The 22,646-nt window shown below is 56.6% G+C and overlaps 1 protein-coding gene and 1 pseudogene across 2 annotated transcripts; one reads left to right on the top strand and one right to left on the bottom strand.

Annotated features, from left to right (window-relative positions):
• Positions 1-5,509: 5,509 nt before the first annotated feature.
• On the bottom strand, positions 5,510-21,467 carry XYLT2 (xylosyltransferase 2). 2 transcript variants are annotated; one of them, XM_059998559.1, is made up of 11 exons: positions 21,315-21,467; positions 12,263-12,752; positions 11,807-11,982; positions 11,306-11,508; positions 10,797-10,877; positions 10,398-10,614; positions 10,137-10,313; positions 9,603-9,865; positions 9,108-9,303; positions 8,213-8,546; positions 5,510-6,683 (listed from the first exon to the last, which is right to left on the bottom strand). In XM_059998559.1, exons 1-11 carry the CDS (start codon positions 21,447-21,449, stop codon positions 6,361-6,363), a joined length of 2,595 nt encoding a protein of 864 aa, XP_059854542.1. In that variant the 5' UTR covers positions 21,450-21,467; the 3' UTR covers positions 5,510-6,360. The 2 variants fall into 2 exon arrangements, with proteins under 2 accessions (XP_059854542.1, XP_059854543.1); XM_059998560.1 differs by having other exon boundaries at positions 12,716-12,752.
• LOC132414875 (protein SET-like) lies at positions 16,706-17,860 on the top strand (annotated as a pseudogene).
• Positions 21,468-22,646: the final 1,179 nt, after the last annotated feature.

Below are 22,646 nucleotides of genomic sequence, written 5' to 3'. Positions count from 1 at the left end.
GGAGCTGGGGCGGCAGCCCCAGAAATGGCCACATGGCAGACCCCTTCCTGCCTCTGTGGGTCCAGAGCGGAGAGGCCCCGTCTGGCCTGGAATACCAGGGTCCTTCCAGTGATGAGGCAGAATGGGTGACAGATGGGCTTCTTCCTGTTACCCAGAGAGACACCTAGCTCTCATTCTTTCCTGATTCTTAGTTTATCTCAAACTGTAAACTGCAGCAAAGAATCTGGCTTTAGGAGTACTCAGTCTGGGCCTAGAGTGGGCTGGGGGCAGGCCTTCGTTGTCAACCCAAGACCTTTAGAAGCTTGGCTTCGAGTGCAAGGGCGAGGAAGGAAGTCTCAGCAGGGGTGGACAGACATCCTGGCTGTTGGAGGCAGGCGATGCTGGCTGCAGCCCCAGAGAGGGCTTGCAGAGTTAGTGCCTTCCTCCCAAGCACTCTTCTTTGTCCTGAAGGCAGGAGCTCCAGGGGTTGAGGGCAGAGAAGTCTAATTCTGGAGGTCTGCCTTGAATTTGTCACCTTGATTCTCAGGGCGTGACCCCAGATTTCTGCCTTGAATTTGTCACCTTGATTCTCAGGGCGTGACCCCTGATTTCCCACCTCCTGCAAAGTGGCCCAGGGTTTGTTGAGGTTCACTTTAGCTTCCTTCCCGTAGGGTCTTGTACCAAGGCCCAGCTCGGGGAGATTGTTGGAAGCGTCTCCATAGGCTCAGCGCTGTCCCTGCCAGTCCCCGCCAGTCCCCTGGAGAAGTGGGAAGGGGCAAGATGGAAGAGCGTGTTCCCTCCTATAGTGTTTCCCTGAAGGCAGGTGGCTGCTTCCTGGGGTGGGTGAGCAGAGCCATGGTTGGGTGGTAGTGCAGGCAGTGACCTTAGGGCCTCCTCATAGCTGGATGGCAGCTGGGGGAGGTAGAGCAAAGACATTACCCATTCACCCCCATGGAAGCTCTTCTGCCCAGCCTAAATCGCTTCCCTGGACTGGGGTCTGCCATCCTTTCTTCTACCCAAAGAGGTCAAGTGAGGCCTCTAGCTGAATCCTGGGGCTCGCCATCTGTGGTCCTTTCCTTGTCCCAGAGGCTCTGATTAGGCATTTACATACAGTAAAAAAAGTAATAAGGAGAAAAACTCAGTTCTCCCACTCAAGGCTCGGAGGGCTGAACATTCACCTACCTCTCTGCAGGCCCAGAGCCAGAAGCACTTTGCAATCAGCTGGTGCGTCTGCGGCTGCCCGTCCTTTTGAACACTTTCATAGCTGGGCAGGCAAGCTGGCTCCCATAGGGATAGCTGGTAGCTGCTGCATAGCCCCACACAATACCTCACCCCCCTGGGGATGGCCCTGTGACTAAGGGAGCCTGGCAGGCTTGCGCAGCCGTTCTCCAGCTGCCATCTGGACCCTTTCCACCAGGATGAGCCTAAGATCAGGGTAACACACGCTTCTCTCCAAGGAGTCTCTCTAGGCTTCCTCGCCTTCTTCCCCTAGCCACACTAGGCCCTGGCACACACCTCTCCCCCCACTGTCCTCCCTCACCTGCATCCCCTGCGACTCTCAGCACCTTTCCACTGCCTGGACCTCGGTGGGGCATCCCATGGTGCTGAAGCAGGGAGAGGGGCAGTCCTGGGGATCATGAAGGATGACTCAGAGTGAAGCTCAGGGTTTAGGGTCAGCGAGCAAGAGAGCGGAGCCCAAACCCTTTCTTGTCCCCATGTCCTCTCCCCATCTTGTTCTCTCCCGCCGCCAGTCCAAGGCACAAAGCCCAGACCCTTAGCAGTTCTGAAATGCACTCGGGTATAAAGAAATTCCACCCCTTTCTGGCCACTAGCTCATTCTTTCACAATCTGGCAGCCAGCTCTGATGACCCTTGTGGGAGAGTCAAAGAACACCTTCTGTCCCCACCTCTCCATCCTCTGTCTAGTGCTCAGAGTTGGGGTTGGAGCCTAGGGAGGCTGCAGGTCTGAAGATTTCTTTTGATTTTTGTACCCAGCATCCCATGTGGTGCCCCGTCCCTGGGAAGAGGACTGACAGTACGGTAGTCACCACCCACAGAAGTTGGCTCTGGGCTTTCCCCTGGGAGCTAGGAGCCTGTGGGCCTTGCTTGGAGAGCTGGAAAGACCACTGTCATCACCAGCAGCTCCCAGTACTGGGTCCTGTTTCACAATGGCCAGAGAGGAGGCTGGCCAGGATGTTGCTAACCCTTTCCACACTACTTCCTTGGTCCAGAGGGAACCCACACTGGAAGATGCGGGTCCATAGAGTAGATCCAAAGGCCCCTTCCATACTGAGCAGAGAGCAGAGGACATGGCAGCCCTGGGGCTTCGCTGGTACAGCAGCACAACGGGATGGCCGTGATAAAAACCGGCATGAAACTCTCCTCCCCACCAGAGGCACCAGGCATCAGAGGTTCAGCCTGGGCCTGGCAGGCACAGACCCGTCTCACCTCCCCAGATTGAAATTCCACTCCGGAAGTTGAGCAGGAGTGACCTGGCTGGGACTAGTATCAGCCTGACATGCAGGGGGAACAGGGGCAGGCAGCTCCCTTTTTGCTGCTGCATCAATTCCCTGTGGCAGAGATTTGTGAGGGAGGACAGAGCAGCTATATCCTATCTTCCTTCAGCCCAGGGAATGAGTGATGTGTGTAAGGGAGTTTACAGAGGGACACACTCGGGGAGGAGAAGGAGCTTGTGGCGGGGCAGACACCCTTCGAAACTGGATCTGAGGAGGCAGGAGAGGGAGGGCTCGAGTCGGAAGTCAAACTCCTGGTGCCGACTCTTCCGCTGTCGTAGACTGTAGCATCATAGAACACAGCAGGGAAGGGACCTCAGGGTTCATATACTAGCCAAACACAGCATTCTCCCCAAGGGGCTTGCTTTAGGTGACCCTATAGATGAAGAAGCTGGACTTCTGGCCTCTGGTGAGAGGCCAAGTGTGCATCTGCCCCAACTCTGAACTTGGGACAGCAATGGGTATGCACCAGTGGCCACAACTATGCCTAGGAGGCTGTTCTCCGCGGTGAGCTCTGCACAGGGAACAGCAGTGGCAGAGTGGTGCCAAGAAAGGGCACTGGCCTTAAATGACCTTGAAGACAGCCACAGGATGGGCTCCCCCCCCTGCCGGCCCCACCCACCATCCCCACAGGGCCAACCCTCAACCCAGGATCCCTGGCCCAGAGGAGCAGTTTCATTCAGAGCCATGGTATCTGTGAGCAGCTCTCCAGATTCTCAGCTTCTGCCCCTGCTTGTCCTGGTCAGTACCATGCCAGGACCTAGTGTCCCACAGATGGCGCTCCACTCTGCAGGCCTGGCAGCCACGAGGGTCCCTCAACAACCTGCAGGAGAAGGGGTTGGCGGGAACAGGCTAGGCTTCTGCTAAACCCAGAAGACAGCCAGGAGAGCTCCGCCTCGCCCAGATCTCTGCACCTCTCAGTCCCGATCCCCTCCCAGGCCTACTCTGCACCCCACCTCCCCTGCCACTTCCCATCAGCTCAGGTGACAGGGCTCCAAATGCCAGCTGTCCTCTGGTCTTTGCTCCCATCTCTAAGGGAACTGAGGGGTCCCTGGTTGTCCTGGAAACCAGGCACAAAATACAAAAGCCTCTCTCCCCAGGCTCTTCCCCTCCCTTCAAAGGAATTCTTGGGCAGCTCTGGGGGCCCAGGCCGCACGCCCCCACCCCACTTCCACCTGGCTGTTATTCTGATTTTGACCCCAGGGGCCCAGCCAGGGGACGATTTCAAAGCCTCAAAACGCTCAAGCCTCTGGGTTGAGCTAACCCTACAGAAAGATGAGGGTGGGGGACACTGCCGGCCAGGAATTCAGTCCAAGGAGCTGCACTCACAGTTGCCTCAGTGACCTGGACGGGGGAGAGGATGGAGTCATGAAGCCTACTCCTTGTCCCACATTGCTTCTGACTCATGGGGCCAAGACAAACCGGCCAGAGCAGTGGGGCTGGGGCTGGACTTTAGTTTTCCTGCCAGCCTGCAAATGAGAATTGCCTGAGGGACCTCTGAACCCGCACCAGTGTTGGGTTGCCACCTCAGAGCAATTAACTCATAGCCCTCAGTCTGGATCCCCATCCACTGGGCTAGCCTCAAAATGGTCACAGCAGGTGACTGGGACCTGGTGTAGTAGGATGGGAGTGGCAGGGGCTGAAACAGAGGGCATGTCCCACCTAAGTTCCAAAAATAAGACTTTGGAAACAGTTGTGCTAACCCAGCAACTGCATAGCCACAGCCTGGGTTAAACCTGCTGGCTGGTCTGTGAATCCTTAGTCAGCAGAGTCTAAATGCTCTGATATTTACTGCCTGTGCCTGATACACTAAACACAGTTATTAATTTTTTTTAATCGATCTAAAGGCTGATGTAAAACAAAACAAAAAACTTTTAGAGAACCAGATTAGAACTTCAGGTGTTCTATAAAATAGGAGCCAGAAAAAAGCAATCATCTCAGCCCTTGAACCCAAACACTATTTCCTTGGAGTGCTTGCCGTTAGCGCCTTCCTCGTTACCTGCCTTAGGACAGCAGGAGAATGCAGTGACAGAGTGGCGTGGGGTCCTCCTGCCTCCACCTGAAGCCGGCAGCCACCAACCAACAGCTTTGACTTTGGGTTCATCATTTCAGTTTCCTGGTGTGCTAAAGGAAAATAATAAAATTGCCTGCCTCAAAGGGCTGTGAGGATGAAATGAGATACTCCACGCAAGGTCAGCACAGGGGCTGGACAGACCGAAACGCCAGCGCTGCCACTGGTGGTCAGGGGTGCCCTCTCCTGGCAACTTGAAAAACTTGACACGTGGCAGCCTGGGCTGGATCTGAGCCCTTTGTTTCCCAAGCTGAGCTGACCGGGTCAGCGTGACTGGCTGATAGGGTGATTTTAAAGGTCTAAGAAGACTTCACCTTTGCTCCCACACTAAGTAAGGTGTGAAGGACTGATACTGAGCCATGGCTGACAATGGCGGAAAAGTGGGAGGGGAGAAAGGGCTTGAGAAATGGAGGGAGGCTGGACAAACCTTTCCAACATGGCCCTCCCAGGTCCTAAGGCAGCGGCTAGGAACCCATGCCGCCACTGCTCCTGTTCGTAAATGGGGCAGTGGTAACTACCAGGCCCTGGCTGGGACTGCCTCCGTTCTTGGGGCTGCCCCGTAACTCAGAACTGGGCAGGAAACAGCGAGGGCTTCTGGGATGGGCCCTGGTGACTCCAAAGACGGAGACGCAAGCCTCTGCCTCGGCCTGGCAGCGAGGGAGGAAGTGCCGTGTCAGGACTCTGAAGAACTGTCTCCTGCTGGCCCACTGGGTGACAGTGAGGAAGTCTCTGAGCCTCTCTGGGCCTGTTTACCCCTCAGAAAAAGAGGGATCTGGATTAGATGGGTTCTTGTGTCCCTTCTAGCTCTTTGATGGATTCTAAACTGTTCCCACTCTGGGGGAATGAGACCTCCACCTTCTGCCAAAGTACCAGCCAAGACTTTTAGGAGAAGAGGGCCCAACAGTGATGGCTGTCTGACACCCAGCAGGAAAAACACAGAGGCTCAGTTGAGAGAGAGAGAGATGTATTTCTTCTGTTGCATATTTCAGACTTCACACTGAGCTTCACGCACAATGCTACTCCAGGTTCTTCTGAGAGCCCTGGCAGAGTCTTCTTCCCATGCTGCTCATGAGGGCTCGCCCCAGGCCCTGCTTGCAGTTCTGGGTACCTGGGAGACTCCACAATGGTCTCAGTAGGCCCTGGTGCCCTGCTTTCCCATCAAGGGGCAGGGGATGCTGGAAAGCCCTAGAGCCAACCTCACCCCCTCTTCTATGGTCCCCTGGCTATAAGAGGAGAGGCTGACCCATTAGATTCCAGCTCTGCAGTGCTCCCCTAAATCACCTGTTCTCCAGCCCTCAGAGCCTGGCATAGCACTTGGACCCCTGCAGAGCCTCAGCAGTTAGCAGCACAGGCCAAGGCTGGGGGATGAAGCCCTGGAGAGCGAGGCAGGCCCAGCCCCCTCCAGAGCAGCAGCAGATGGGCTCGTCAGGCCCCTGCTCCCCAGAGCCATGGCCCACTTCCTGGGGCTGCTCTGAGCCCTATTGCACATCTTTTGTTTCCAGTTCATCCCCCCACTACCCATTTTTCTTAAAAAAAAAAAAATTAGAGGGGAAAGTGAGGAAGAGTGGGCTGTGGAAGCTGAAGCCCTTCACCCCATGTTCCTGCCAACATCCTGGTCCCCAGCAGAGCCATTTGCGGTGGTAAATACTAAGCCCACCTTCCCTGCCGTCTACAGTTCTTGATGGCTGACACGGGTCTACTGCCTGGGCCTCTGGTTCTTGCATATGAAGGGGACATCCCTCCATCGTCTGTAAGGTGCAATTCCCCGGGTCCTCCGGAGGCGCTGGCTGGGACCCTGCTACCTGAGTCGTCCATCTGGTTTGACAGGCCCCAGCTCTGATTTGGGGTCGGGGAACAGAGAGCTCCAGCTGGTCAGTCTGCAGAGCTCCAGGGAGGAACAAGTAGAGGGGCCCATGGCACACAGTCCGGCCACAGACCAGAAGCCACCTAGTTCCCCATCTGTCCAGGCCTCCAGCGCAGGGCCCGTGAGCTCCGCATGCAGCCGGGCAGCCTCCTCTGCGGGCTCTGGCTGAGGCAGGTTCAGGATGCCGCTGAGTCCCTGGAAACTCTGCTCCATATACTCGTTGTGGGGTGGCCCAGCGTGCAGCCAGCTGGCATCATCTGGGGGTATAGAGCAGGAGTAAGCATGCCCCGCCCAAATGATTCCATGAAGGCCAGACCCTGGGAGTCAGGTCTGGGCACCCCAGTTCCTGTCCCAGCTCTACCACTGAGTTGCATCTTGCTGAGTGACTTTGGGCTAATCCACAGAATTTTCTGTGCCTGTAAAACTTAGTTTTATAAAATCAAGACAGTAATCCCTGAATTCCTGACTTGAGGGTTAAATAAAACAGTGGGTTCAAGGCACCTTAGAAAGTAAGGTTACTTTCTGGTAATGGTCTGGTTTGTGTCACCCATGCTCCTTCTCAACCACCTCTAGTGGTTCCCAGAGCCCTCAGAAGCCTAGTACTCAGGCCCTCCAGCTGTGGCGCCCTGCTTACTTTGCCAGCCTTCCTTCCCACCACCCCCTGGCATCCTACTCCCCTCCACCCTCTGTTCCCCTCACGCATCAGACACCTGCTAACTTTGTCCCCTCAGTTTAGAATACCCTTCTCTGTCTATAAAAATCCAGCTCCTTCAAGGCTCAGCTCCAGTGCCCTCCTGCTGTCAAGCTTGCCTCCCCCGCCCCGTTTCCTCCATCAGGCTATGAGTCCTAGGAGGGCAGGCCGCAGCTTGCCTGTTCTGACCCGCCTCAGCCGCTGCCCCACCCCAGCACCCCGTCCTCCGCTGGGTTACCTCTGCTCTGACCCACCTTCTCTGTGATAGGATGTGGCTGGAAGAAGGAAACATCTACCTACTTATTGAGCGCCTACTATATACCAGCCACTTTTACCCACATACTCATTCCTAATATCTCCCAGGGGGTAGTTACTTGTATTAGGGCCCCCTTGCAGGAAGCTGCAGCCTATGCCTGTGTTCAGAGTCTGCTCTCTTATCCTTAGCCAAGTGGGTGGAGGGCCATGTGACCCTGCCCACCTGGCTACCAATGGACTGGGAGGATGGCCAATCAGATTTGCTGTCCTAAGAATGTGGAACTTGTAGACCAAGAGGCCCTGGTCAGTCTCTGTTGCACTGAGAGGCCATGTATCAATATACTGAGAAACCAGAGCCTGAGGCTGATACACAGAGCACAGGATGAGGGACAAGGTGGCCCCAGAGAGACAGAAAGCACCTCTAGGTCCCAGTGGGACCTGAGTCATTTCCTAGGTTCCGTGGGGGAGAGCTCTGCATTTTTCCAATAATTTCCCCTTTTTCACTGGAGCTAGTTTGAGTGGATCTGTGTTCCATGCACCCAGGAGGTCTCTAACAGTTGTATTACTCTTACTTTACATGTAATAAGACTGAGGCTCAGGAAGGCCAAGTAATTTGCCAAGGATAAAAGCCCAATTAAAGTGTCAGAGCTGTGTTCTAGAGCCAAGTCGGCCTCCGAAGCACCATACCATAGTGCAAGGCCCTGGGATGCTGACGGATGAATGATCAGGGCCACGACATGTCCCCTTCCCCTACTCTGATGGTCAGCTTCTTGGGGTCACCTGTCTGGCAAATCCCATTCGGCCTGGCTCCTGGGCATCATTTGGGAACTAGATCCTTACCTTTCCTGAGAGGTAGTTTGCGGTTGAAGGTCAAGGGCAGCACGAGGAAGCGGGTCTCACCCAGGGGTTCCCAGAACTGAAGCAGTCGAACAGTCCAGGCCCCTGGCCGCAGGGGCCGGCTCAGTGGGGGCTTGTACTGCGTGACCTCGGTTTCCGCGTCTACCACGATGTCGTAAGATGTAGCCACCACGTAGGTGGGATCGATCCACACCACAGTGGCTGTGAGGTTGGGGCCTCGGGCCCAGCGCTGCATGGCCACAGGCTCGTCCAGCGGCCCCAGCAACCCCCCAAAATTCCGGAAAAGACGCTCTTTGGGGTCCCACTCGGTGCCAACCTGTAGGAAAGGAGGCAGCTGGGCAGGAGCCGGGGTAAAGTCCTCTCTACCTGCTGCTACCTCTAATTCCTGTGTGACCTCAGGCCAGTCACTGTCTCTTTCTGGTCCTGTTTCCCTATCTGCAAAACGATGGGCTCAGACTAGGATTTCTTTACTAAGCTCTGAGATTCATTCTAGGTTCCTGTTCTGACCTGCTCTGAAGTTTTGGGGGCAGTAAGACAGAGATGAGGTTCGAAGCCCTGCCCAGAGGCCACCCCCACGCTAAGGAGCCCCTCAAAAGCCTAATCTTCTGGCCCGACTGGAATGTCCAAGTCCCTTTAGCAGAAAATCCCTGGAGTTTAGAAGACTGGGCTTGCATTGTAGTGGAACCAGAGCCCCTCCCTGCTGACTACATGTCCTCTGTGCATCCCAAGGCTGCCATCACTGGGAAAGAAGACACGTGGATCCATTTCTGAAAGGCCTAACCCAGTCCTTAGCCCTCCCTTAGTGTCTGTCCCTCTCTCCCCACTACCCCGAGTCTTGCTGGGGGACAGGAGAAGGCAAGGGGAGGACCTGTCCCACCTCCAAACTCTGGAGCCGGCTGGCCTGGTCACTGCGCCCCAACAGCTTCAGCGACCCCTGGGGCATCAGCCACATCTCAAGCGTCTCTGCCGGCCCCTGGGCTGAGGGCTGCACCGTCTGCGTCACCAAGTAGCCCTGGAAATGGTCGTCATAGAAATACAGGTGCACGCTGGACGGCAAGCCCCTGGGCTCAAACCTAAGAAGGTTCCAGCAGGGAGAAAGGGAGATGCCATCAGCACACCTGGCTTGGCCTGGAGTCCCAGGGAGGGGGCTCTGGGGTGTCCCATCCCCAGGTGCTTTCTTTGCCCCAGATCTCATACCCACAGATCCTATGTGCCTGGCTTTTGCCCCCTTTGTTTTGTTTGCGTTTTTCCCTGCTTCAGACTGGGGGCTCCCTGGCGGCAGGGGCTGTCTCTTTCTGATTGGCCTCCTCGTAGGGCACTACACACTGGGGGTCTGCAAATGTCAGATGGAGATGTCAGAAGGAGGTCTCACCTGCAGAGTGGGTTGGCCAGTGGGGACGCAGCGGTGGCGGCGTGGCGCAGGCTGAGGCGGGCGAAAGCGGTGTAAGCAGTGAGCATGACATCACTGAGCCCACTGGGGCCATCGGCCACGTCATAGGTGCTCTCCCAGTAGGCCTTGAGGGCTGGAGTGCCGGGGGGGTAGCTGCCATATAGGTGGAAGTCCAGGATTTCCAATACCTCCTGGTTCACAGTCGACTCAAACTTCCGGGCGAAGAAGGTCGGTCTGGAGACTTGCTGGAGCGAGAGAGGCAAGGAGGGTGAAGGGGTCTGGAGGTCCCAGAGAGCACAGCAGGGGAGCCGCCCTTCCCGGCACTGCCTGGAGATCAGCCTCCCAGGGCCTTTCCTGCTGCCAGTGTAGCCCCCGACCCCTGAGGGCTGCTCCCAGCGAGGGGCCCCCAGATTCTCTGGTTGGACCACCGTGGATCATTTCTGCCTGGAAAGCACCTGGCGAAAGCTGGGGTGAGGCCCTATCAAGGGGCAGGGCTTGGGGGTCACGGGGAAGCACCTGCAGCCGTAGGAAGTCCTGCGGCTGGAAGTCGTTGGGGGAGCAGCCGCACCAGTCCACGATGTGCTTGTACTGACACTTGCAGCCCAGCTTGCGGTTCCAGTTGGTGACCCGCAGGTTGTTGTCCACGAGGCTCTCGCAGGCTGGGCTGTTCTCCAGCACCGTGTGGAAGAAGGACTGCGGGCGACAAGGCAGGGTGGAGGGTGAGCCGGGGCACCCACCGCGCGCCCTCTTGGCCTGGGTGCGGGCCCAGTCACCCACCTCGGCTGGGAGCAGCGTGTACGTGTAGAACTGACGTAGCTGGGCCACAAGTGGGTCGTCTGTGTACACCACATACTCCACGAAGCTGCGCGTTAGCACGAACCAGTCAGAGCCGCCATCCACCACGATGCCCGCTGGGATCTGCCGCTCGCCCAGACGCCACATGTGCGAGTCGCACTCGTGGAAGAGCCGGTCCAGGCCCTGTTTCTTGATGAACCTGTGGGAGGCAGATGGGCCCGTGGCTGAGGGTTTTGCAGGGTGGGATCCAGGCTCTCATCCTCCTTAATCTGTGATTGGTTGGGAGGTTTTGCAACCCAAGGCTGGGGCCACAGAGCCCCCCTGTGTGGGAGGGCTTGTGGCAAGACCCCAGGACCAGGGCCTCCTCCCCCGGCCCCTTACCTGGAGTTGTCCCGGCCATGCGACTTGAGGAAATTCTTGTCCCGGTTCTTGGACAGGAAAGCTACCAGCTCCTCGTTGGTCCTGGAGAGGAAATGGGATGTGGGGAGCGTGTGTGAGAGTGACTGACTTTACTCCTTGGCCCCTTCCTTTCTCACTGAGAGTCGTCCTGACCAAGTGACCTACTCCAGGTTGATGCTCTGGGGTGGTGGGCATCTGAGGCCCCTGAGGAAGACCACCCCATCCTTCTTCCACCCCTTGCTGTCTGACCCATGACCCCCAGTACAGACCTCTGGGTCCTCCTCCTCCCCACCTCTTGTCACTCTCAATCCTCACATCATCTTTCACCAGCTCCTCTTCTAAAACATTGCTAGGGCCAAGGGGCCACGTCTGAGCTATGCAGATCCCAGAATGAGGCTTGGGGGAGGGAAGGAGTCCATCAGGACCCTTGAACCCCGAATGCCTCGACGTGCCCCCCTCCCATCTGCAGGGCTCACAGCACCACCCCACACCTGGTCGGGTAGTCAGTGGCACTGAGGTTGATGAAGAAGTCCCAGGCCCAGTCGGGCACCTCCAGCAGGTCCTGCATGCTCCGCAGATACATCCTCAGCAGGCTGGCTCCGCCCCAGATGGTGACCATGCGCCAGGGCGTCACCCGCACATTATCATACTGCCGGGCCAGCTCTACCACCTCTCGGTGCAGGTAGTTGGAGCGCTGTGGGAAGTGGGGAGGTGGCGGTGGAAACTCAGCAGTGGAAGCTGGATCCCCAGCATTACAACCTTCCCACTCCGCCCCACCCCAGAGCAGAGTACACGTGTCACAGAATGGAGAGAGCACAGGCCAGGCTCCAGCTCTGAAGCCGCCATGTCGCCTGGTGCTGGCTGCTCCCCCATTCCCTGTTCCCCCATCTCTGGGCCACCCGAGCAGGTCAGAGACACTGTCTGTCTCTGACCTGCTGAGTCTCTGCTCTACGTACGCAGATGCCCTTGGTCTCCTCGGCCACAGTACGTACCTTGTCCACGTGGATGTAGAAGAAGTGCTGCTCGTGGTAGACAGCCTTGAGGAGACGCTTCAGCTGGCGGATGGCGCGGCCGTGGACCACCAGCATGTAGGCGATTCGTACTGGGGGGCCATCCACAGGCTGCTGGGCCCGAACGTCGTCCCACTGGATGCCGGGGCTCATCTTCCCTGAGAGTAGAGAACAGGGGCATCGGTGAGGTCTGGCCCCAGGCCACAGGGTGGAGACAAGACGGGAAGAGGGGGCTGCCTGCCTTCCAAAGGAGGAGCCCTGCACTTAGAGCCCACTGCTCCTAGGCCCCAGCTCCACCTCTGCCACTTAGTACACTCGTCACCCAACCTGGGCAGCAAGGTGAGCCCCTCTGAGCTTTCCTCCCTGAGAAATGGAGGTGAGGATCCCTGCCATGCCCCCTCCCGGGCTGCCACCTCTCTGCCCATGCCTGTCTCTTACCAGCCCGCTGGCAGTGCCGGGGCACAGCCTTGGGCATGAGGCTCCCGGCCTGGTGCAGGCACACCACGTTGGCGATCTCCTGCTGGCACTGCTTGGAGCTGGCCCGGGCCAGTGCAGACAGAGCATCCTTGCCCACGATCTCGCACTTGGGTGTGAAGCTGTTGTCTGTGGGCTGGGGGGCGCCCTCCACACTCCCTGTGTCTCCATGTGGGAAGCCAGCCGCCCCAGCCAGTGCCTCCCCGGCTGCTGCCCCACTCAGGTTCTGGCGGCCTGGGGCCTCTGGGGGCGGGGTGGGGGGGATCCGCCGGCTGGTTCTGTGCCGGCTGGTTACTGCCCGTACCACCTTGGCCACGGGCACGCCGGGGCTCTCAGCACGGCCCCGCCAGCGCCCATGCTTTCTGCCCACGCCGCCCCGCCGCCCAGCTGAACTGTCTGTGTCCTTGGAGCCCTCACCGGGGTCTAGCGGCCGTGGCTTCTTCTGCCTTCCTTTCTGTAAAAGATAGGCGGACACAAGTCACTGGGACAGTCACTCTCCTCCAGCTCCTTCAGCTTCCTGCTGGGCCTCAGGCCTGGAAGCCCCTGCCACCCTTGATCTAGGAAAGTACTGCTTGCCTGAGGGCTCTGCACAAAGAGCACTTCTGCTGGGAGGCCTCCCTGACCAGCCAGCGGAGGAAATGTCGTCCTCCCCGAAGGCACCGTCGCACCCACATCCCCACGATCACACAGATCACAGGGCACTGAATCTCTTTTGTGCTTTGGATTCAGATACCACTTTCTTTTTCAGCAACTATGAAAACGAATATCCACATATATCAAAAGAGAAACATGCAAAGACCCTGCAGACAAGAGTGTCCGCCTAGCACTCCCACCCGGCCAGGCTGGGAAGAGACGGTGCTCTTCACAAGGAAAGCATTCTACTGACTACAGTATTTCCGCGTGGGAGTGCCGAGGCCACAACAGAGCAAAGGGGTCTTGCCTGGTGGGGAGGACAGAGGTGAAATCTGAGACCCCGTTACTGGTCAGGTTCTCTGGAAAGCAGAGACCAAGAGAGAGTCAGAGTGCAAGGGGTTCACTGGGGGGTGGGGGGGTCACACTCTGGAAGATGAGGAAGCAGGAGCAGGAGGCAGCAGGGAAAGCCTTCCGATAGCCAAGCCGGCCTGACACCTGTGCAAAGAGGGGGAAGGAAGAGCTTCAGACGACAGCTCGGCTTGGAGAGGGCCTCGACCACCTAGTGGGAAGCTCCAGGGCAAAGACAGCCTAGAGATGGGAGCCGCGGTGCCACTGCTGGGGGTGGCCATGGCTGGATGGCTGAGACAGAGCCTGAGGCACCTGCAGCTGCAGGCTGGCAGCTCACTGCTCCTTGTGGCAGGGGCTCTCGAAGGGAAAGCGGGATGCTGCGCCTCAATATCTCCAGCCCTGCTTCCTGGCTCCTACAGCCTCTTCTCAAACCCAGGCACACTCGAAATTGTGTATACCCACCCTCTTCCCAGCTCTCCCTGTCCCCCTTTTGTGACGCACCCCCCCCCCTTCCCTGCCTGACCAAATCCCATCCATCCTTCAAGATCCAGCCCTGAGTCTCCTTGTGTGAAGCCATCCCGTTTGCCCCAGGGTGGGACGTTCTTCTACCCAACCAACCCCTTGGGGAGAGGCTGTCATTTCAGCCCCATTACCCCAGTGCCCGGCGGAGTAGCTGGCACATAGGATGTCTGGCTGGTGTCAGGTGGATGAAACACGGAAAGGATGTGAAGGGCACTGTGTGACTACTCTGAAGTCACCAGAGCTCCCTGGCCGGCTCTGCCACTCCCCCACCGTTACCTACCTTCTCTGAGCAGGTTCCCTCAGCTTTAAAATACAGGAGGGAAGTGTGAGTGTCCAATGAGCCAGAGCATGAAACAGCGCAGCTAGAGAGGTGGCGCCACCAGCTGTCCCCTTCCTCCCTCAACACTCTCTGTGCAAGTCCTCTTCTGGCCTGGCCTTCCAGCAGCACGACTCACTGGACCACAGCCTCTGAAGCACCCCCCTACCTCCGCTTCCAGGATGCCCTCCTGGTGTTTCCCTGGTGTGGCCTCCGTGGGCACTCCTTATCAGTCTTCTCGGCCGACCCTTCCTTATCTCCCAAGGCCACCCTGGGGCCTTGCCTTGTCCTAGGTCCCCAGGTGACCTCATTCAGTCTCCTAACTCCATCCACTCCCACATTTCTCTCTCTGGGCTGGAGCGCTCCCTTGAACCTTCAAATGTCTAACTGTCGGCCTCCTTGATGCCTCCCTTGGGAGCTCGATAGACCTGTCAACCCACAAACCCAAAAGCGAACTTCTGATCTTCCCCCAGTAGGCTCCTTCTTCAGTCTTCCCCATATCAGTTAATGACCTCTCCATCCTTCAAGTCTCTCAGGCCCAAAACTTAGGGGCGTCACTTCGCCTCTTGTTCCCCTCACACTCCATCATCAGTACCTCCTGTTGGGGCTCCCTTCAAAGTACATCCAGAATTGGACCGCTTCTCACTGCCTCCATCGTTACCACCCCTGCCCGGAAGCCCCCTGCTCTTACTCTGGCCTCCTATAGTCCACTCTCATCACAGCAGCCAGTGTTTCCTTTAAAACAGGTCCCAGGTCCCCACTCCTCTGCTTGAAACCACCCATGGTTCCCCCTCTGAGGACAAAGCCCGTGAACCTACAAAGGCTACGCGAGCTGTGTCTGGCTCCCTCACCCCTGCTCCACCCTTCCTGACCTCACCCACCACCCTCTCATGCTCACTCTCCAGCCTTGATGGCCTTCTTAGCGTCCCTCCAGCCCACCTGGATTCACTGTCCCCTGTGCCTGGAATGCTCTCCTCTAGATGTCCCCACGGCCCCTGCCTCCAATTCCTTGCTCAGGTGGCATCTTCTCAGGAAGGCCACCCTGTCCACTGTATTTAAAACTCCAGCTCTCCCTCAGCCTCCACTTTGTTTCTCCCATAGCACTTATTACCTTCTCTCATCCTATAATGTATTTACATGTATAAATGTATATTGTGTTATTCTGTGTCTCTCCCCTTACAAGAATGTAATGTCCATGAGGACAAAGCTGTTTGTTGTTTTGTTCAGTGATGTATTCCTAGAGCCCAGAAGAATGTCTGGCAGTGGGAGACACGATATATATATATATGTATATTTTCTTTTTAAAAAGTTTTTGGCCGTGCCATGCAGCTTGTGGGATCCTAGCTCCCCTACCAGGGATCAAACCCGTGCCCTCAGCAGTGGAAGTGCAGAGTCCTAACCACTGGACCACCAGGGAATTCCCTCAATAAATATTTGTTGAATGAATGAATTTATGAATGAGTGAATGAATGAAAAGCTCTTGGCATAGGCTCAGCATTCAGTGAATGCTGTCATCCTTACTATTATTATTAATGGAAGGAGAATAGGAAAGAGACAAAAGTGTAGTTAGGAGAGAAGCAAAGGCCTTCAGATACTTTGGACCATCGGTTTGAGTTTTCCCTGTCCCTCCCCTCCCTAGGACCTCCCTCTCCTCCTCTGTCAAAGCACGGCAACTGCCTTAGGGCGAGGGCCCCACCCCTACCCTGGCACCCCAACCAGCCCTCTTGGGAGGTGCCCAGTGAGAGCCAGGGGTGTCTATCTCCATCTGAGAAGAGATATCTGCAAAGGGGAGGGCAGGTGGGGGGGAGGCAGCAGATCCCAATCTGTTACCCACATTGGGGAGGGCACCCTGGGCTGGAAAGCCCTCAGGAGAGGTGGCTGCAGCCCCACTGAACTGAGCGTACATCAACCTGGTGATGTCGGACCTGGCCACACAGTGGTCAGGGGAAGACATTCTCAAGCTTAGGTGGGTGGAGATGGCAGAGGAGCTGTGGGCTCTCAAGACGGAAGTCAGTATCAGCGAGTGAGGACGCTGGTCAGGGCGGCAGGGCACAGGGCCAGGCTCGCTGTGGTGGGGGATAGGATGTGGGAGGAGACGGGCATGTTGGCGCCCTGCACTGCAGCAGGGAGCTGGCTGACCCTGAGAAGAACAATCCCAGAGGGGGCTGGGAGACCAGAAGGCCGCAGTGAGAACTGGGAGGGGGGCTCCTGGTGGGCAGCCAGCCCCCACCACATATAAACACCCCAAGAATGTCTATATGTGCAGCAGCAGGGCCCATATTTGTGCCCCTAGAGGAGCTGCCCCCGGTCGCCCCTGAGGTCAGAGTCCCCTCTAATTACTGAGGATGGGGACTGGCCCTGAGACACCTGCCTGGAGGCAGTCTGGCCTCCGAGGCCCCCTCTCCCCACTGAGGAGGAATTCAAAGTCCTCTGACATTTCCTGACTCTGCAGCTTCTCCTTGGAATCCTTCTCTGGGCCATGGAGACAGAGAATACAGCAATGCTTATCCCACACCCCACCACCTTGGACTTCTCAGAGTGCTTAAAGTAAGCGGTGAGGGACGGAGCAGCGAGCTGGAGCGCGGAGCATGAGTGAGGGAGCAGAGCGGCCTGCCCGCCCGCCGCCGCCTCCCCTCCAAAAAGAACAGCAAGAAGCAACTGAACATATTGATGAAGTACAAAATGAAATAGACAGACTTAACGAACAAGCCAGTGAGGAGATTTTGAACGTAGAACAGAAATATAACAAACTCCGCCAACCATTTTTTCAGAAGAGGTCGGAATTCATCGCCAAAATTCCAAATTTGGGGGTAACAACATTTGTCAACCACCCACAAGTGTCTGCACTGCTCGGGGAGGAGGATGAAGAGGCGCTGCATTATTTGACAAGAGTCGAAGTGACAGAATTTGAAGATATTAAATCAGGTTACAGAATAGATTTTTATTTTGATGAAAACCCTTACTTTGAAAATAAAGTTCTCTCCAAAGAATTTCATCTGAATGAGAGTCGTGATCCATCTTCAAATTCCACTGAAATCAAATGGAAATCCGGAAAGGTGCAGATGAGTTAGGAGAGGTCGTCAAAGATGATACTTGGCCAAATCCATTACAGTACTACTTGGTTCCGGACATGGATGACGAGGAAGGGGAAGGAGAAGATGATGATGATGAAGAGGAAGAAGGATTGGAAGATATTGATGAAGAAGGGGATGAGGATGAAGGTGAAGAAGATGCAGATGATGATGAGGGGGAGGAAGGAGAGGAAGATGAAGGAGAAGATGACTAATGGAACACTGGTGGATTCCAACCTTCCTTTTTTAATTTTCTCCAGTCCCCGGGAGCAAGTTGCAGTCTTTTTTTTTTTTTTCCTCCTCCTCCTCTTGTGTTCAGTCGCCCTGTTTTTGAGGTCTCTTTTCTCCTTTATACCATGGTTCACAACTTATTTGGGGGGGAAATACCTTGAGCAGAATTCAGTGGGAAAAGAATCTCTACCCCTTTCTGTTCCAAATTCATTTTTATCTCTTCCTGTCTCAACAAACACTTTATGGAATCAACACCACCATGCTCTGTGGGAAAAAAGAAAAACCTTCTGCTCCCTTAGCTCTGCTGGAAGCTGGAGGGGGCTAGGCCCCTGTGTCATAGTGCATAGAATTCTAGCTTTTTTCCTCCTTTCTCTGTATATTGGGCTCAGAGATTACACTGTGTCTCTATGTGAATATGGACAGATAGCATTTACCAACATGTATCTGTCTACTTTCTCTTGTTTAAAAAAAGGAAAAAAAAAACTTTAAAAAATGGGGTTATAGAAGGTCAGCAAAGGGTGGGTTTAAGATGTTTGGGTGGGTTAAGTGGGCATTTTGACAACACGGCTTCTCCTTTGGCATGTTTAATTGTGATGTTTAACGGACATCCTTGCAGTTTAAGATGACACTTTTAAAATAAAATTCTCTCCTAATGATGACTTGAGCCCTGCCACTGGATGGGAGAATCAGCAGAACCTGTAGGATCTTGTTTGCAATTGACATTCTCTATTGTAATTTTGTTCCTGTTTATTTATTTATTTATTTTTGGTACGCGGGCCTCTCCACCGCCGCGGCCTCTCCCGTCGCGGAGCACAGGCTCCAGACGCGCAGGCTCAGTGGCCATGGCTCACGGGCCCAGCCGCTCCGCGGCATGCAGGATCCTCCCGGACCGGGGCACGAACCCGCGTCCCCCGCATCGGCAGGCGGACCCCCAACCACTGCGCCACCAGGGAAGCCCTGTTCCTGTTTATTTTTAAATTTTTCTTTTTGTTTCACTGGAAAGGAAAGATGATGCTCGGTTTTAAACGTTAAAAGTGTACAGGTTGCGGGCTTCCCTGGTGGCGCAGTGGTTGAGAATCCACCTGCCAATGCAGGGGACACGGGTTTGAGTCCTGGTCTGGGAAGATCCCACATGCCGTGGAGCAACCGGGCCCGTGAGCCACAGCTACTGAGCCTGCGCGTCTGGAGCCTGTGCTCCGCAACAAGAGAGGCCGCGATAGTGAGAGGCCCGCGCACCACCATGAAGAGTGGCCCCCGCTTGCCGCAACTAGAGAAAGCCCTCGCACAGAAACGAAGACCCAACACAGCCAAAAATAAATTAAAAAAAAAAAAGTGTACAAGTTGCTTTGTTACAATAAAACTAAATGTGTACATAAAGTAAGCGGTGAGACAATGTTTGTAAAAGCTTTGAAAACCATAAAATGGCTCTTTGGATGTTAATGGCCATCTCTGGTCTCCAGTCTAGCCCTCACAGATGGGCAGAGTGTGCCTCTTAAACGCACCTCTCTCCCATCGCTGCTTAGACCCCTTTAGTTTAGAGCCACTTAGAATAAAACCCCAGCCCCTCACTGCGGTCTCTAGGATGTGCCCTGGACTAACTCTTGAACCTTCTTCCCGGGATCGCACCCCACCCTCCTTTCCATTCCTTGAAGGCATCCAGCTAAGCCCATTCTCCTCAGGGCCTTCTTCCTGAACTCTGCCTACCTCTTCCCCAGGCTGACTGGGTCTTTCAACTCACAGGCCAATTCCTGCAGAAGCCTTCCCCAACCACGTATCTAAACCAGCCCTCTTGTTATTGTTTCCTTTTCACTGTCAGTCTCTCCCTGTCTGCCCACGAGGGCTGAGACCTCGTCTGTTATATTTATTTCTGTATCCCCAGTATCAGCACAGTGCCTGGTATGAAGGAGGACTTAATAAATATTTGTTGAATGACTGACTGAATGAATGAATCCCTGTTACCACTGTGCAGTATTGAAATCATAATAAGAGTTATTTACTGATGATTTAGCATGGGCCAGCAACTCCTGCAAATACTTCACAGGTATCACCCAACGAGAGAGATGCTATTATTGCCCCCATCCTTGGGGCGCGGATACTGATGAGGATGCAAAAGAGGTTAGGCGATTTGCCAGGGGTCACACCACTTACCAGTAGCAGTGCTGGAATAGGACACAGGATGGTGAAGTGGCATGGTCCAACTGAGGTGGCTGCTGAAGGGCCCAAGCCCCAAGGGCTGCTTGGACTACACAGCCTATAGGTCATCAAGGATCTTTTCCCCATTCTAGTCCAGGGATTCCCCTATCAGGTTCTGCTAGGAAGCTGGAGGAGGGGTGGGGAGGCAGGATCCCAAACACTCTACCGCACCAGTTCTCCACCCCAGGCTGGAGGTAGGGCAGCAAGGGCCTTGAGGCCTGGACAATCTCTCATCCCATCCAGAGATCTGTCTCTGGGAAGCCTCTGATGCTCTGCCATGCCCCTCGCCAGAGTGCTCACTGGCCTCCGCTCACATATTCCAGGGTCAGAGGGTCCCTAACTCCCTGGCAGCCCTTTCCATCTTAGAATGTCTCATCTGCCCAAAAAATCTTCATACACTCTCTTCCCCTTCCTGCTACTTACTGGACCACAAAGAACAAGCTCACGCCCTTCAGATGTCACAGAGCCAGCCTCCCCCAACCCCAACCTCAGCTCCTTTTGGAGTCATGGTTTTATGTGACTCTGTCCCAGCTCCCTTCACCATCCTAGTCTCTTGGTTCTCCCCAAAACAGGCGAAAGCAGCAATTCTCCCAGTCTCCACCCCAGGCCTTCCAGACTGCCCACATGCAGGAAGGGGAAGAGGACATCAGGGCTCCCTTGGCCTTCACCCTGCCAGGTGGAGAGGCCCAAGAGGACGGGGCAAGCAGAGTGTCTGACTCAGAGCCCTAGAGGCTCGAGAACCAAGGGGTGGGGGCAGGGAAGCCCTGTCATCTGGCCCACAGCTTAGGGCCAGGGTTTGGCCTATCCTCGCCAACCTTCCACGATGGTCTCAGACACCACTGGACCCTCCTGACCACACTGGGGAAGGAATGTCTGGGCCTCCAGCTGAAACCACATCAGCCATGAGTGAGTGAGACCCTCAGAGCAAGGACCTGGGGATTAAGCAGGGTTTGCCCCTGCTCCAGGGCCTGGGGTTCTGCTAAACCAGCTGCTGCTGTCCCCATTCCCTTAGAGTCAGAGGGGGCGAGTCCCCGATTCCCTAATGTCCTGGGGCCCCCTCAGCAGCTCAATTCCCCTGCCATCCTCTCCTGAAGACCCATGCAGGTTCTTCAGACCCTCGGCTGAGGAAGCCACGTCTCAGGGACACTCCAGTTCTCTCCCTCGGGGTCACTCTCCCTCTCCTCACTGAGTTCCACCCCCAGGCTCCACTTCTTCACTGGCTACTGCCCCTGAGGGGCGGCTGGGCGCGGTTGCTCGGGGTCCCCCGGCCCCAGTCCTCCGCCCACGGCGCGCACACTCCCGCCCCCTCCCAACTTCAGAAAGTTTGGCCTGGGGTTCCCCACCTCCGAGCAGGCTCGGGCCCAGCCCCGCCTCCCGGCCCCGCTTCCCCCGCACCCGCGCCTGACCTTCACTGCTCCCCGGAGCGCAGACCACCCCACCACGACCCCCTCCTCCCGCCCCGCGCCCCTGCCGGCCCGCGGCCCGGTCCTCCGGGTCACGCACAGCCTCCGCGCGTAGGCCCCCGGGCCCGCCTGTGAACCGAGCCACAGGGGTCCGAGGCCCCGAGCCAGGCGGCCGCCCGCGCGCCACACGCAAACGGCCAGTGCCCCACTTCCCCGGCCGGGGCCGCCCGCATCCCCGCCAGGACCCCGCGCGCCCCCGCGCCCGGCCTGCCCGCCTGCCCGCCCGGCCGTCGGAGCACCTCGCCCGGCTCGTCGTCCTCCAGGACGCTGAAGCTCCACACCACCAGGCCCTGCAGCAGCAGAATGGCCAGCGCCGTGGCAATCGCCAGCTTGTAGCGCCGCACAAGCTTCTGCACCCGCACGCTCGCCACCATCTTCCTGCCCGGGACGAGGGGCGCGCGCCCAGCCCTGCAACCCGGCCGCGGGCGCGCGCACGGGCGCGGGCAGAGACGGCTTCCCTCAAGGGAGGAGCGCCTGGCGCGCGCCGGGGCGGGGCGGGGGGCGGGGCCCGCAGGCCCGAAACGCCGCGCCCGGTGGGCCAGGGGCGGAGCCTGGGCCTACAGAGCTGTTGGTCCCCGGTGCGCAGCGCGTCGGGTCCGCTTCCCGGGTTGTCCCTTCCCCGTCTTGGTCAGTGCCCCAGCTTCTGTGTGTGCTCACCTCCTCCTGGACGGCAAGCCCATGGAACCAGGGGGCAGAGAGGTCTGCAGCCGACCTCTCTCTGGCTCGCCGCCTGGGGTTGGGGGTGGGGGACTCAGCCCCGCAGAAATCAGCTGGCTCTCCGCCCTCGTGCAAGCAGAGAATGCTAGAGCTCCCAGAAACGCCGAGTTGGGAGAGATTGTCTAAGTGCCACAAGCACTGCTTAAAAACCATGGAGGCCGCACCTACGGGGCAAAGTCTAACTCCTTTGACTGGCATCTGAGGCCCTTCACAAAGCCTTGGTTCCTCTCTCTTCTCCCTCGTATCCTAGGCATCCTCAGACCTCAACTAGAGCCGTGGTTACCGAACTCTAGGGTATGTCAGAATCACCCGCAGGACTTAATAATTAACAGATTGCTGGTCCCTACTCCCAGAGTTTCTGCTTGGTAGGTCAAGAGTGGGGCCCGAGAATTAGAATTTTCAACAAGTGCCCAGGTAATGCTGATGCTACTAGTCTGGGAACACACTTGGAGAACCACCAGACTTTTGCGCGTGCCGTTGGCTGTGCCCAGCCCTAGCAGTTGCTCCCCTGCTCCTCTCCCCCTTCCCATCGGTGGCATCCTCCTAAGTGCTTACCCAGCACTGTCTGCATATCTGGTTGTGATTTCTCTGGAATCATGCCTTCTTCACCTTCGAATCCTTGGCCCGGTAATGGACACCCAGCAACGCTCAGTAAATGTTGCGAAAGAAAGATCCAATGAAGCCCAACTTCCTGTTCCATGAGCTGATCCTAGCATTTTTGGAGAGGCTGCTGTGTTCAGGCACCGCCATAGACAAGGCCTGAACCTCTGCAGCCCTCCCCTGAACCTGGCAGGTCTACTGAGAGAGGGAAGGGGAGAAGAGGGAGAGCAGTGCCCAGCATAGCCAGGTGCATC

The sequence above is a fragment of the Delphinus delphis genome, chromosome 19 (assembly GCF_949987515.2).
Source record: "Delphinus delphis chromosome 19, mDelDel1.2, whole genome shotgun sequence".
NCBI lineage: Eukaryota > Metazoa > Chordata > Mammalia > Artiodactyla > Delphinidae > Delphinus > Delphinus delphis.
This window is presented reverse-complemented; position numbering and strand designations above follow the sequence as displayed.

What these genes read in the sequence shown, in the direction of transcription:
- XYLT2 (XM_059998559.1), bottom strand. Translation starts at nt 21,449, where the DNA reads ATGGTGGCGAGCGTGCGGGTGCAGAAGCTTGTGCGGCGCTACAAGCTG. An exon ending in TCTACATCCACGTGGACAAG is followed by an intron (nt 11,509 to 11,806) that starts GTACGTACTGTG and finishes CACTTCCCACAG; the next exon opens with CGCTCCAACTACCTGCACCG. An exon ending in AGGACTTCCTACGGCTGCAG is followed by an intron (nt 9,866 to 10,136) that starts GTGCTTCCCCGT and finishes CTCTCGCTCCAG; the next exon opens with CAAGTCTCCAGACCGACCTT.